This window comes from Amphiura filiformis, chromosome 18 (assembly GCF_039555335.1).
Source record: "Amphiura filiformis chromosome 18, Afil_fr2py, whole genome shotgun sequence".
In the NCBI taxonomy this organism is placed as follows: domain Eukaryota; kingdom Metazoa; phylum Echinodermata; class Ophiuroidea; order Amphilepidida; family Amphiuridae; genus Amphiura; species Amphiura filiformis.
The window spans coordinates 10,232,834-10,249,119 of record NC_092645.1 but is presented as its reverse complement, the minus strand read 5'-3'; the positions used below and the strand labels follow the sequence as shown (position 1 = coordinate 10,249,119).

The window sequence follows — 16,286 nt, the reverse complement described above, 5'->3', positions numbered from 1 at the left end:
AACTCGAAAATAAAAATTTGCAACTTTCCTCTCATTATATGACCTGCTACTATGAAATGAGCGTAAAGTTGCAAGTTAGATGTCCTGGCTGCTTCATTTATAGCGTTCTTTGTTTCACATGCACCTGTTCAAGCCAGTAGTATGTCTGTATGTCCTTTGTGAATGGGGCACAATGGGCCATTCACAAGAATATACTGGCTTGTACATGTGCGCAGCAAACAAAGAACATCAACAGCCAAGATGTCCCAAAACTACCAATTTGCGACTTTATGCTCATCATGGCAGCAGGTCACATGTGGTTTGTTTGTCGTTTGTTTGAAGAACTTGAACTACAGTTTTTCCTATGTTGATATCACTGCACATGTATTTATTGTTATGTTTCATTATGGTTTTTTTGTGCCATAGAAACAAGAGCAACAGCGACATAAACTTGATAATTTACTGCAAGCAGCCAGCCCAGAGGACAGAGTTGATATTGAGCAACAGTTAACAGAATGCCAAGGGAATATACAGCAATTACAAGGAGAGCTGCACTCATTACAAGGTAGGCCTACATACTCAATAGAAATCTTGTGATTCACAATACGATGTGCTACCAGCAGATGCTCTTGTTAGTCCAATTTTTGATCTCCATGGTCAAGATTAACGTTTTAGCCACCATTTTCACGCAAATGTGATAATAATAATAGAAAACAGCTCCACAAATTCTGTATGATCAATATAGATAGAATATTGATCTAACTTAATTGTACATTGCTGTTTTAGTGTGTAACTTCATTTTATTGACATCAAACACACATTGATATAATTATTTTCCTGTGTTGTATTCGTATTATGCGGGCTTTGGATATCGTCATTTTCCCATGATGCACTGCATATTATGGCCTCTCCTCAACCACTGCTGGAGGATCATCGTATTGTGAATTGACCAAATTAATTGGAGGAAATAGATTCCATCACAAATGGGTTGTAATGTCTGGATTTTCACTTTTTGAGATATCATAACCCTCTGACCACTACCTGCCGATCTAACATTGCCTCTGATTGGTCAATAACATGATATGTTCACTTTAATCACCAATCAGAATGGAGCTTTGCAAATAATTCACCCCAATTTTTTTGTGTGGTGAAATTATTCTAACAATGTTGCTGATTGGGCCAATTGATAATGAAAACTTCTTTATGGCCAATCAGCTGGTAGTTCTCATGGGGATAAAATCCCACTGTGGATGCTTGTAGGACAGCAAACACAGTAAAGCTGAATTTATACTCGATCGCTGAGCGATTGCGATTAAACGCTTTTGAAAAGTTTATCGACAATCGCCGAATTTTATGCGATGCATCGCCTGGCCGCTTTTGCATTTATACTTATCACGGCGATAGCGATTGCAGACGACAATTAAAATATTCTAAATGCCACAAAATACATTTGTAAAACATCAGTTGCTGTCAATAATTATTGCTTTGAATTAATTCATGATCAAAAGTTAAAAATCGAGAAAGGTAAATTAATTAGCAAAATAATAGATCCAGTTGGTTGTATATGATTGGTTGACGATTCATGTGTCAAGCGATATCGCTGGGAAGTTGAGATTTCTTCAACTTGCAAAAGCGACGTCGTTTTTGCCTCCGCGATTTGAATTGATTGATCGGCTTGACGCTCTGGAAATGTAAGTAAACATTGAGCATGCGTGAGAATCGCTTTTCTGCAAAAGCGATCGAGTATAAATTCAGCTTTAGGCATGCACAGTTGTGTTTTTTATAGTTTCAATCAAAAGTATGTTGCACTAGAATTCCAACTGTCATATAGCACCAGTTCACCTTAATTCTCATGCCCAATGATAGTGTAGTGGCATTGTCTGTCATACGTTTCAGCTTCAGCAATAGTATCAAGCATACCCATTGGTGAGTAGTTTTTGTTCCAAAGCAAAACATTTCAGTGAATGCAAAAATTATTGTCTATTATGGTGCATTAATTGGGATGAAGAAGTGGTTAGCTTGTGATCATATATTGGTGAAGGCAATGGCAGCCCCATGCATGGGTACTATTTACTGAGCCCCTGATTAGTTGATTACATGTATGTGCATCAATCCGGAGGGAGACAGGGATGTGCCCCCCCCCCAACTTTTTGGAATAATGAATCATATTTTGTTTGTTTCAGCCACTTATTGACAATTTAGTCCAAATCCACCCCCCCCAACCATTAACGCTTTTGATTATGTGATATAAGTTGAGTAGCCAAAATAATATAGTTTTTACATCTCTCAGCAATTAAGCTTAATCCCATTTAGCTCTACTGACTTTTCTTACCATTTCTCTGATTGGCTCAATATATGATATACCAATCTTTGTAACCAGTCAAAATAGTTCTTAGAGGTTGATGACTTGGCTGATAGTGCCCATTCTTAGGGTCAACATTCCTCACATGGCACTTGCAAATACACTATTCATAACTGCTATATCCCATTGAATTGCACATGCATACAGACAAGGTACATAGTGAACAACAACTGATGCAAGCACAGAGACACACACAGGGAGGTATGTAGCTCATGCATGATTATATTCCTTACACACCTAATACATTCCAAACACCCAACACACTCATATATCCCATTGAATTACGCATGTAAAGTATACAGACAAGGTACATAATGAACAACAACTGTTGCAAGCACAGAGACACACTCAGGGAGGTATGTAGCTCATGCATGATTATATTCCCTACACACTCCACACAACCAACACACTCTTATATATCCCATTGAATTAAATGTGTTTACAGACAAGTTACATAGTGAACAACTACTGTTGCAAGCACAGAGACACACTCTAGGAGGTATGTAACTCATGCATGATTATATTCATTACACACCCAACACACTCCCCCCATTCCACACACCCAACACACTCCTATATCCTATTGAATTACATGTGCATATACTGTTGCAAGGACAGAGACACACTCAGGGAGTTATGTAGCAACTAATGCGTGCATCAATATTCTGGTGAGTATAGAGACACACTCAGTGAGGTATGTAGCTCATGCATGATCTCATTTCCACACATCCAGCACATTCCACACTCCTAAAATATTCCACACACCTTCATAATATGTGTCACTCAACCACCACATAATATAACACATTCACGAAGGTTTAGCATAAGCACAAAATCACACACCCACTGAATGCTCAATAGGGGGAGACTAAAATGCAACACACTTGCAGTATTATACATGTAGTACAAGTGAAACACCACACTGCAGACACCTTATATCACACAATACTCTATACTGCATTGATAACCACACACCTAATGCACTCATCACTTTATTTATCACTTGTGACACTTGAGTCAAGATGTAACTATCGCATGAACACACCCAACACACTCCACTCACCTCATATCACCTACTCAGCACACTAATGCATCAACACACATCCAATACATTTCCCTCACAAACCTACTGTGCAAGAAATTATACATCCTGTTCATGCTGACTGGGATCCCAAGTGGGTTTAAAGATCCCAAATGACCAGCATCTTCCACTGGATACCTTCAAATTTATAGCAAATGGGTTATTATGTTGAGTCAAAATGGGTCATAAATGGCCCATTTGGATCTGGATTGAGTACTGCCCAACGCCCCTGAGAAGGGGTCACACGAGCAGGGTGGTGCTAATTAATCTGCAGATGCTTTGGTGGTTGCTTATTTCTTGCTTGTATTGATGTGCTGTTTTAGTGTTGACTTGTCCTTGTCTTCTATGTCTGTGATTTGGTGCTGGTAATTAGGTGAATTTGCTATGTCGTGAGGCGCGTTGGACCGGACACAGGATATTATGCATTGGCATGGCAAGGTGACCCATCAGAGCTTGGTGGAAGACTGAAAATCTCAGGCTAGGGCAGTGCTTGTAATAAAAAGGAGGCTTCTAGAACGTTATGAGATAAATTATTTGGTCTCTCTCTTATACGTTAATGATTTCCTAGTCAATCTGGAAGCATTATAATTGGGCTACATGTATTCCATTTGAAATCCATATACCGCCTATGGAAAACATGACCTTAATTTCCTGCACAGGGAGTGTGAATTTCACATGAAGTTACCTGAATGGGTGGTTCTTTTTGAAATCTACACTCCCTGTGTGGGAGATTAAGGTAGAGTCCGAAGTTTACCGTTTTCTAAAATCCATTTTCCGTGTTGTAATCCGTGTTGTAACATTTGTAAATCTGTGTCATGAATAAAGCTTAAAATGTATGAACAATGATATTAATCTAGAATGAAAGTTCATCTGTGTTGGTAGTAAACATAATTTAGAGGTTTAAACCTTTGATCTCAACACAAAAATTTGCGTACCTGGAATTTTCAGTCGACACTTCGACTTTCATCAGCAGACTGGCAACCCAATTCAGAGGTCAGCGACCTTTCGGACACTTGACCCCAAAATCGGGTCGTACACTCTTGGTAGCTTGTATCGCCCCGCCTCTGTTCAGCGATGGCTGGTTCACTCTGATATAGATGGCCTCCTTCACACCACGCTCAAAATATCTGGGTTCCTTGTCCAGAATTTGAACTTTGTCCAAGTCTATATGATGGCCGGGAGACTCAATGTGAATATGTTGGGAGACCTCAGACGAGGTGGAGCTGGGGCGACGGTGTTCCAAAAATCAAGTGCGAAGTGATCTTTCTGTCTCGCCGATATAAGATTCGAACACTGACCCTCACGGGTTTGTCCTTGGCATGGAATAAAATAAACCGCCCAGCTATGTCCTTCTTCTCGGTTATGTCTTTTGGGGAAACAAGCAGTTGTCTTAGCGTTTGGGTAGGCTTGAAGCTCGCTCTTATATCGTAGGTGCCAAAAGTTCTCCTAAGCGCCTCGGATGTACCTTTTATATACGGTAAAACCACTTGTCCCTTTGTCTCAGTGTTAGTCTCACGATTGACTTTTTCTGTGTCTTTCTTGTCTTTCTTTGGTTTAACAGCTCTGTCAAAAGCCCAATTGGGATAGCCGCAATTTTCAAGCGTGAAGCGTTGATGTGCGATTTCTCCTCCTCCTTGTCTACAGGATTTGTGACGATGCAATCCGCTCGGTGATATAAAGTTTGAATGACACCAAGTTTATGTTGGACAGGGTGATTAGATTGAAAATTCAAATATTGGTCCGTATGAGTGGGCTTACGGTAGATCTTGATCTTAAGACTCCTGTCTTCTTTGATTACAGTGTGAGTGTCTAAAAACGCGAGGGCGCCATCTTCTTCACCTTCTGTCGTGAACTTGATATCAGTGTCCAGAGAGTTGAGATGGTCTGTGAACTCCTGGGCATATTGTTTCTTTAATTTTGTGTGCGTATCATCCACATAACGATACCACCACAACGGTGGGTGGGGAGCTGATTTTATTGCTTTTTGTTCAAGATCTTCCATGTACAAATTGCAGACGATTGGTGACACTGGGGACCCCATCGCCGCCCCATGGATTTGTTGATAGAACACTCCATTATACACGAAATAAGTACAACGTAAACACACGCCCAGAAGCTTAGTGACTTGCGTGAAGCTGATAGGCTTAGTTCTTTCACTGAGCGTGTTATCGCTTTCCAACCGAGCTTGTATAATAGTCAGTGCTTTGTCTACAGGTACCGAGGTGAATAATGCCGTAACATCGTAGGATCGTAATTCCTCATCCTCCTCTACGCGCTCATCCTTAATGCAATCCGCGAAATCCTGAGAATTTGCGACATGATGACTCGCTCTACCAACCAAGGGAGAAAGGATGTCCGCGAGTAGTTTAGCACAATTGTAGGTGATAGTTCCAATGCTGCTAACTATTGGTCTGAGAGGCGTGTCTTTCTTATGTATTTTGGGAAGACCATAAAACTTAGGGGGGGTCTCGGTGGTCGGATAGAGTTTCCTGTATTCAACCCGGTTTATACCACCCTCGTTTTCCAAATCTTGCAGAACAGATATTAGTTCCTTTTTATATTTGTTGGTCGGATCCCTAGTACCAAGGTTCTTATAGGTGTTAGTGTCACTGAGCAGTTTTTCACACTTGTTTTGGTAATCCTCTGTGTTTAACACAACAACTAACCTGCCTTTGTCAGCAGGTAGGATACGTATGTCTTTATCCTTTTGAGATCTTCGAGTGCTTTTTCTCCTCTTTGAAAGGTTTGACTCGATATTATTTGCCTTGGGTCTGTTCAAAAGATTAACTACTTTAGCCCTGAGTTCACAAGCCTTACCTTCCGGTAATGTGCGACACGCTGATTCCGTAGATGTAATAAAATCAACAATGGGCAATTTCGCGGGTGTGACGGCGAAGTTTAAACCTTTTACCAACACAGACAGCTCTGGATCGTTGAGCAACCTATTAGAGCAGTTCTTGACCCACTTAGAAATGCATTCAAGCGATGTTATTTCCCTTTTCGAGTATTTTCCGCCTGTTTTCTTTCCTCGAGTCGAGCAAATTTTTGTTTTTTTCTGACTTTCGACAGCTCGTGTTCCTTCAACTGCGCACGCTCACCGCGTGATTTCACTTCCGCTATGACGTCATCGGGAAGCCCTTTCGCGGTATCAACAATATTTTCAATGCGATCTTTTTCACTATTTAAATTGTCCAATTTGTGCACGATTTGGCCAATCCTTACGCTCAACAATGATCGCTCCGCCTTTCTTAGGATGTTTTCTGCTTTAGTTCCTTTGACAGTGCTTGACAAACGGAGACTCACTGGTGTTATTTCTTGATGTTTACAATGTAAACTAAACCGGAGATGGTTCCGATACCGAGCGATCTTTTTGCCCGTTTTTTCTAAATGTCTGATCGTATTTAGGCAATCCTTGCCGTAATCATTTCTTACACTAGAATGAAAGTTCATCTGTGTTGGTAGTAAACATAATTTAGAGGTTTAAACCTTTGATCTGATACAAGCTACCAAGAGTGTATGCAATCCGATTTTGGGGTCAAGTGTCCAAAGGTCGCTGACCTCTGAATTGGGTTGCCAGTCTGCTGATGAAAGTCGAAGTGTCGACTGAAAATTCCAGGTACGCAAATTTTTGTGTTGAGATCAAAGGTTTAAACCTCTAAATAATGATATTAATGTTATAATAAAGTGTTCAATATCGCGATCAATATGCTCTGATTGGCATATTCTCACGATAATAGGCCGACTATTACGATGTTTGGAGGGATATAGGGGGTTCATGCCTTGGTAATATACCTTTATTTCTGTATTATTAAACAGTATTTTTATCTTAAAAATTTACATACACAACTCATGATTGTTTTTAACATTTATTTCTCTTATCTTTTAACAATTTTTGTCACAGCATACAAAAACGTCATTTTCCGTGTTGTACCTCCGATTCTGTGATTTTCTAACGTTTTCCGTAAAACGGAAAACTTCGGACTCTAGATTAAGGTCATGTCTTACATAGGGGATGTATGGATTTCAACTAGAATAGCCCATTTTGTAGCTTATAAGTTTGAAAATAAGTCTCAATTTATAGTGTGTCTCATACTATGTTGGATTTTGCAGTGGCAGATTACAATCAGTGCGTTTACAATCAATCGCCAGTGTACTTACAAATCACCCTTCTACACGTGTGTATACGCCGTGCGGGATTATAGGTTAGTGGGCGTGATTCAAATATACCACTGCAAAATCCAACATGGCTTAACTTTCAACTTGAGACAAGACAGACTATATATACCACTACATATGAATATACATTATTATATAAAATATCTCTTATTTTTGTTTTGTTTTTAGAACAACTCAACATTGTGAGACCAGATCCAGTACAGGCTCAGAAAGCAAAGAATATAGAATTCCGCAATAAAGTGATTACAGAGCTGATTAATACCGAGACGGATTATGTCAGAGATATCAAACTCTGTAAAGAAGGATTCATGACTGTACTGCAAGATAAGCAGGTAATGCAATAATCTACTTTTATTATGGAATACTTTTATTATAATTTTTTAGTAGAAGTAGTGATGTAACAAGATTAATTACCATAGCGATGCTGGTCTACACTATTCTTGGATGTTTGCCCTGCACTAAAAGCGGACTGCACTCATCACCTGTGTATGTGTACAATCATAGATTGATTGTGATACAGCTCTTTTCAAAGATACTAATTTAACAGGAGCGAGTGAAACATACATGGACTCAGCATAATGTAAAATTTCGATCCAGATATTTATCTCTGTTCTTTGATAATCTCCCGGATAATCTATGGTACTTGCTTAAGATGAGTGGTGTCCTTGAACTACAACAGCACGTCAAGTCCTTCTGTCCTGCATGGCCGTTTCCAAATCCATAACATCCAGTCCAGTGTCCTGTTTCAATACATCCACATTTGAGGGGGTCTACCAGGTTTCTGTTTCCATGTTTTGGTATCCAGTTGATGGTACAATGCATTCAAAAATAATGTAGACCAGTTGCTATGGTACTTAATCCAGTTACATCACTACTTTTACAGCAAATTATGTGAAAAACATGTGTTGAAATGGTGCAACAAAGACAAACAAGTTATCTTGATAATAATTCTACACAAGTTTAACCATGAGTATATACATAATCAATAATTGTGTGTTGCATAACCTTTCCAGCATTTTGTTCTGTATTTAATAGTCTGTTTCTAATTCCAGTTCCAGTTTCAAAACTATTTAATCTGAACTAAACTGAATGTAAATGGGATTTCATCTTTCCCTAGAGAATTCCTTTTCAGAAGGCTGAGCTTTCGGAAATCTAGCAAGTTCCATCTTCAGAGCTCTAAAGATGGCACTCGCTAGAGTTCCAAAAGTGTTCTGAAAGCTTAGCCCTCTGAAAAGGACCTCTCTTGGGAAAGATTAAATCCTACTCATGTTTACCGTCCTATAGTACCAAGTAATTTCAAATCATGTACTGAAATTATTTCATTTAAAAGACAAAACTGAATGTATTTCATTTTTAAAAGACCTAAGTGATGTCAGAAATTAGCCAGGCCATACTAATGTGGTCGGCCAAGGGGAGGATGACTTGCTTACTTGATTATGATGAGTGGTGTCCTCAAACTACAACAGCATGTCATATCCTTCTGTCCTGCATGGTTGTTCCCAAATTCATAACATCCAGTTCAGTGCCTTGTCAGTTTAGTGCCTTGTTTCAATACATACGTGTATGTTAGAGGGGTCTACAAGGTTTACTAGCTTTGGTGTCCAATGGACTAGGCTCACTTTGTTTCTGTATGAGAATGCCCAGTGAAGTGACAAGCACCAAAAATAAACAAAATTCAATGAAATTGAATTGAAACAAAGTTGACACAAAAAAATATGCATATCATCTGGAATCAAATACATTTAGTTACAGAAGATGTCTTCTTTAACCCTCTGGATACTACTGGTAATATAACAGCATTTCTGATTGGTTGATAACTTGAAATGCTCATTTCAATTACCAATTATGACTAGGCTTTAAACTATTTATGGTCAAACCTGCATTGTATAAGTTGTCATGGGGTTAAATTGATGCTCATTTGTGAAAATTGAGCAAGCAACGAGGGCCAGAAAGTGTGTTATTGTCCAAATCAAAAGTTGCACTTGACGAAATTGTCAACAGGCTTCTTACAGCACAGAAAGTGTACATTCTTATATGCATGCAATCATTATGCGGGATAGCCATGCTGTGATATCCAACTTTTTTGTTTACCATGAATGCCCCCTCCCCGTAGGGCACACTTACTTGTCTCCCCTCATCTTAGCCTACAACGAATCCAGCACAATTTAAGATTAGATTGAGAAGTTATAATATAATCACTGTATGAGTCTTAGTAGATGCTACATACGAACAGCAAAATAATTAAGGTACCAGTTGTATATCCTAATAATAAACAAAGATAGATATATCATAATCAGAACAAGCAGCCATAAACAGCCATTAGCTGCATCTTTTAGCTCGGATTTAAGACCTGATTCATTGAAATCAGTCAAGAAATAAAGACACAGTGATCCCAAGGAAGATTCAAATTCAAAATTTACTGATTGCTCCTTTGGATGCCCTAATGATTTGTACACAAAGTGTTCTTGAAAAAGAGAACCGTTTCTTTGATTCTCAACCGATTTCAAAAAGTGAGGTCTTAAATCAGAGCTAATGGGTACAGGTATTGGTTTTTATTTTGACATATTTGGATCAACATTAAATAAACTGGTACCTTAATTCTTTTGCTATCTGGATAGTGCTTGTTCTATTTTGTATCACCCAATTTTCTTTATCAGTTTTGTTACATTTAGTTAATATTTTTTGTTCTTTTGTGATTGTTTATTTTGTAATGGACCTTTGTTTTGCAGGATGAAATAAGTGAAATCCTAATTCAACAAGTTTTGGAAGAAAATGAAGAAACGGGCGGAGACAAACCGGTTAGAACTGGTTCAGCATGATCATCTTTACTGGTTGAATAAAAACTGGTTCAGCACGATCGTTTTTGCTGAAATTCTTTACCTTATCTTTGCATTTTTCTGACTGGTTTTTTGCAAAAAAAGTAATCTAATTTGAACCATTCTATCTTTTCACAGTGTGCTTGAACATTATGTGGTGCTGGGGACTAATTTTATAATGATGTTGATCTTTTAAATCTGTAAAAATGTGACTCCTCCAACGAGAGTAGACCCAAAGAGTCCCGACTCCACCATACTTGCAGGTCGCTCATTGAGAGTAACATTTAACAAAGAGTACCTCCAGATTATTTCACTGTGCGCTTAGTACATTCTGATTTCAATGCGGTGATTGTTTGCATTCTGTGTTATAATGCGTTGTGCCAATAATGCATACAAAGTGCTACAGGCATAAACCTTGTAACGCTCGAACATAAACAAGTCAAATAATAATTTGATTTCTGGGTTAACAGATAATGCCGGAGGATTTTGATCTCTATTGCGACAAACCAATACAGTGATTTACCATTGTGCTACACAGGCGCAAATCTGAAGTCTGTACTTTTTGGGTTTACACTCATAAGACTGCTATCACAAAACCAAAGAACATGTCATAGGCTTTGGAACCAACAGGCTAGTAAGGGCTTAGTAATTTTGGTTCAGGGACTCAAATACCTTTCAGTCCCCTCCCCCCCCCCCAATAATTTTCAGGGAAAGTAATAAACTGTGATCAGATCCCGGAAAATGGCAGTTTTTGACACACTTTTTGCCAAACTTTCTGACTCCTAGGAGGACCCCTCTAGCACCCACAGAACAGGTCATCAACAAAATTTGATCTGACAGCCCCCCCCCCATTTTCAAAATCTTCCAAAGCCTCTGTGTGTGGTACAGCTTGATATGAGTAAGATGCCTTCTAAGGTTGCTGGTGATATATCAGAAAATTCTCTCTTTTGTCACTTTAAAATGTGATATATTTTAATCCAACCAGACCAGAGCTGGCTATTATGAAAAATACTCTCAATTATTTGGGAATCATAAGCGAAAGTATGACCTTCAGCTGGGATGTGATGTTAAACACCTCAATTACCGGTAACATCTGGCTATCAGAACTTTACCTTACCATGTGATGTGACAAGGGGATGTCATACACCGACCGGTAGTTACTGGGAATCAAGGTGTTTGGAAACGTCACAACTCAGCTGAAGGTCAGTGGTACTGACTGTAACGTTGCTTGACAAGAATTAATTCATTCTTTCATTTAAGATTCCCAGATGATTGAGAGTATTCACAACTTTACCTTTTTAACCCCAAAAAATAATGCCATTTTGTGTTCTATGATTATGGTGTTCAGACTAATCGTGTAGGGACTGTCATCTTGGTATGTTAATCTGTTATACCCTCTTTATGAAAATAGCTGCACCCTTGACTTATTCTTGGTTTTGTGGTTTTCTTGAAGTGAGTCACTAATAAGAAAAGCATTTTTGAAGTTTTTATTGCACTCCTGATAAAGTCATGATTCCAAAATCATCATCTCTACCTGTGCTGTCAGTTTCTTCCAAGCACCCAACTCTATCATGAATCATTTCTGTCCATTATACTGGTTAAACATCCGACATTCTAAGGCTTGCCATGGGTCACACATGCACATATCAAGCATGCTGCTTGATTGCAAGAAAGACTTGGTGAACTATGCCTACCCCTGCCGTGGACCTTATGAATAAGGCTTACTCTGCCAAACCACACACACCCTTTACAATAATGCAAACCTGTTATCATTTATTATACCAGCACCTGTATAATCACCAGGCTTTCTATTTTATGTGTCATCATGCTACATGGAGGTTTCCCAAAGTAAATTGCTGTAAACCTCTGATGAAAGCGTATAGTTCCATGATGTTGACAATGCGCAATTAATGCACAAATCAATTGTAGTCCCGGCGCCCCAGGGGCCTGGCAATAGCGGGGTCCGAGCCGGGACGTAGTGGGGGAGTGTACGGGGATGTAATACCTCTCAAACAGGCCGGGATCTAACCCGGGAGTGTACCCAGGACGTAACAGAAGAGTACTCACAACTGTGCTGGGTCAGATAGCGGGGAAACACTCAAGGGGACTTGAACATGGTGCCCGGCGGGGACTTGGCGGGATGTACCCGGGATGTACACAGAAATAGTGCCCGCCCATGGGACTAAGCCGGGACTGTAACATGTTTGTAACAGTTTCCAAAATTACATCCCCGGGTAGGTCCCCGCTATCCCCGGCCCCCGGGGGGCCGGGACTACAATTGATTTGTGCATATCTCACAACACATACAACACGTATGGTGGTAAAAGTGACAACACATATTATGCACACATACTACACTTTAGTGGTGCCTTGTGAACATCGGGGAAGTATGCTCTCGTCAAAGGTTTATAGCAATTTACTATAATCCCAGGACTCTAATCATTTATAAGCATATTCCCCTTCAGGTCTGCTGACTATTCTTACCATATCTCTGATTGGCTTAATATGTGTAACCAATGAAAATAGTTCTTAGAGAAAGATAAGTCTTTTTAAAACAGGTCCCTACTGTATTACCAGAATATGTTGGGTGAATACACTGTCAAGCCTAAAAATGGGGTGGGTCTTGGGTCAAACACCCTTAAAAATTTGCAAAGGCCCTAGATTTCTCGGAGGTCCTTCAACTTTTTGTTCACAACATGCCTATCAACTTCAAAAGAAAGTCCAGGAAATGTTGACATAATTCGAGACCTGTACGCTATATACTATTCTGCATACTGTAATAAATTCTATTTAAATTATCGGTGATGGAATGATTAACTACTTACTAAGTTTGCTTTCTCTCTCTTTTCTAATTAGTAAGGTGACCTGATAACTTAAAATTGAAATAATACTAATACTAACTTCAAAATGTTGTTTTGCCTCAAGTTTGGTAGTGATGTAGGAGCATATTTCACTGGCCGCAGTATCAAATTGTGCGCATAAAGTTGATCATGCAGAACGTACGCGCACACATATAAGGGTGGTATGCCAGGAAGCTTGCAGCGCAACCGCGAAAAAGAATTGATATCACTACCAAACTTGAGGTGAACCAAAGAGTAGGGATTACTAGAAGATGAATGAGGTCTGCAAATACTAACACTGACTCACTGAATGAAACCACTTTATTTCTCCATTGTGGATACCTCTTTGAGAGATGATGAGATGTTACAAGCTCTTTCAAAGTTTCTTCAATATTCATATGTGACAGACTCTGACAAAACCAAGAAAAGTCAAATTTTTGACATTCCATGATTTTAATATAAATTTAAGCTCTAGATAATCTTTAAAATGATGCTAACATTATATAAATAGCTTCATTACATATCAAGATATTGATCATTTTGTTAATGATACCTGGATATGTTTGCTTAATTTCTGTTCTGAGAAATGGGCCAGTAAGTTTTCTGCTTTACACAAGATTATCCTAGTGTGATTACCCTAACTCAACTGTTAATTATTGATTCAATAATCTTCTATTAAGCACTTTCAAGGATTTGAATGTCCACTTACGTCCCAGAGTCAAGTATTATTAAATTAAGAATTCCAAACTTCAGATTTTTTATGGGAATGTCATCTTTAGGAAATCCTAAAACTCAAAAATATGTTTGGGGACTTAATCCATGTTTTGTGGGAGTGGGTCACATCTATGTATACTTGTGAAGAAGCATATGTGCAAAAATGGGCTTGAGTTTACTAACAAAGAACAACACTTGATTTATTCCTTATATCCATCATGTTCTTATGACCTTTAACCTTTCTATCTATTATCTAGGATAGCTACCAGCTATACCATCTGTAACTTGCATTGGGCTAGTTCAATTAAACTCACCCCTATGGAAGATTTTGCTGCCATCTCAACTCTAGTTGCACCTTATTTCAATCTAACTGGAAATATTTGCTAGTTTTATGTGAAATTCCAGTGTAATATTGTTGAAATTGATCAAATCCAGTTGATATTTGCACAATTTGGCCTCAAATTAGAACATTTTGTTTGCAATTTTGAAATCTCCTGCACCTTTACCACTGTATACACTACCAGATTCCTATTGCTGTAGCCCTCAGAGATATAGAGTACCTGTATGGTTACTCTAGCATACATACATTGGAATCACACATATGCAGTACATACACTGGTACTTTAGGTCTCGTATCCATAGGATGTTCCCTTGTGGCGTGTGCCCTTGTTCCTTGTTTACTTTTTCCCATGTGACCTGCCACACAGACAACGAACCTTTGTTTTGCTTAGTGGCCGCTACGGTTCGTTGTCTGTGTGGCAGGTCACATGGGAAAAAGTAAACACGGAACAAGGGCACACGCCACAAGGGAACATCCTATGGATACGAGGCCTTATTGGTACTGCACTGGTGCACTGCCACAAAGTAACTGGATATGTGCTACTGGGATCTGCAGCAATAGGACCCAGGTAGTGTATTGATAAAAGTGGCTGGATTTGAAATTAATTAATAATATTTATGGTTGAATTTGGTTCAAATTCTTCTTCAAGGGAGTGATGGATTTCAAATGGAATAGCCCACTGTCAACATGCTTTGAGATCAAACCCAACATTGTTGTTGGGCAGGAAAAACCCCTCCTATGTGTCATTGGCCCCTGAACATGCTTAAAGCAAAACCTCCTATGTATCCTGTTGGCAGTTTTGTTTTAAACATGTTCAGGGGCCAAACGCACATAGGAGGTTTTTTCCTGCCCAAACAACTACATACCTGATCATGACTGACATCAGTCTGCTTGATGAGAACTGCACATGAGAGTTCTTTTGAAAGAAAGTGATTTTGAACTTTAATTGAGGCTTGTTTGTTGCCTGTTATTATTTGAAAGCAGACATAAAAAGTGGGGCAATTTTCATCATGAATTCTCCATATTGGTTTGGAAGGACTTTAATCTCACTGCTAAAGTACCAAGTGCAAAAACGATAGCAATAGTTTACATCTGTTAACCCAATGGGCACTACTTCCTTTCTTAGAGAGGCCTTGATTGGTTTATTTTATGATATGATATCTAAATAACCAATCAAAATAGCTACTACATGCCTGCAATGCCCATGGGGTAAATAAACTACCATAATATTTAAAAAATAAAGGGACTCAAAATATTTGATGTACTGTGCTCCCTCAAACATCCTTTTTACAGAGAGACAGGAGTTATGTGACATTTTGGTACTCTTAGGTATAGTCTGTATATCTACCTAAAGTCACCGGCACTAGCTTTGAAGTTCAGCGTGTGCTGCGTTGGCTTAGTTTCTTGCGTGTACATATGCGGCACGTTGATCGATTGGGTAAAAATATGTACACGCACCAAGTAACACTATGGTAACGCAGAATGTGCTGAACTTCAAAGCTAGTGCCGGTGACTCGAGGTAGATATACAAACTACCGTATAGTGAGATTAATGTCATGCCATCAGCATCTTGCACAATCTATGTCTGCAAGTTTATCAAGCATGCCAGCATTGTGACTGCCAAACAAGGGTCTTATAATGGTGTGTCAGCTTCATGATGTCCCAAATATCATGAGCAACCCCCCCCCCTTCATCAGATGCACACAATAACTCATTTCCCACCACCCGGCAGTAAAAAAGCAGTTTCTCCTGACTCCTGTAGAAGTAGTTGAGACAAACAGAAACAAATTTCTCATTGGCCCTAATACTAATTTTAAGTTTTACCCAAAATTGCACAGTCAATTGCAAAATTGCACAGTCAATTATCAAATACTACACATATAGAAGTTATGTTGATTGAATATTTTCTTTCCCCATGAAGCACAGACACTATACACAGTTTGCTTATATTTTGTACATCCATATTAAAAGGATGCAC

At 39.0% G+C, this 16,286-nt stretch overlaps 1 protein-coding gene across 1 annotated transcript in view; it reads left to right on the top strand.

The window, feature by feature from the left end:
• The window catches only part of LOC140138960 (dynamin-binding protein-like), a 105,672-nt gene that overhangs the window by 68,824 nt on the left and 20,562 nt on the right, over positions 1-16,286 (top strand). Inside the window, 4 exon segments of the mRNA XM_072160741.1 lie at positions 406-544; positions 2,489-2,542; positions 7,767-7,930; positions 10,328-10,396. Coding sequence (XP_072016842.1) covers positions 406-544; positions 2,489-2,542; positions 7,767-7,930; positions 10,328-10,396 — 426 coding nt within the window.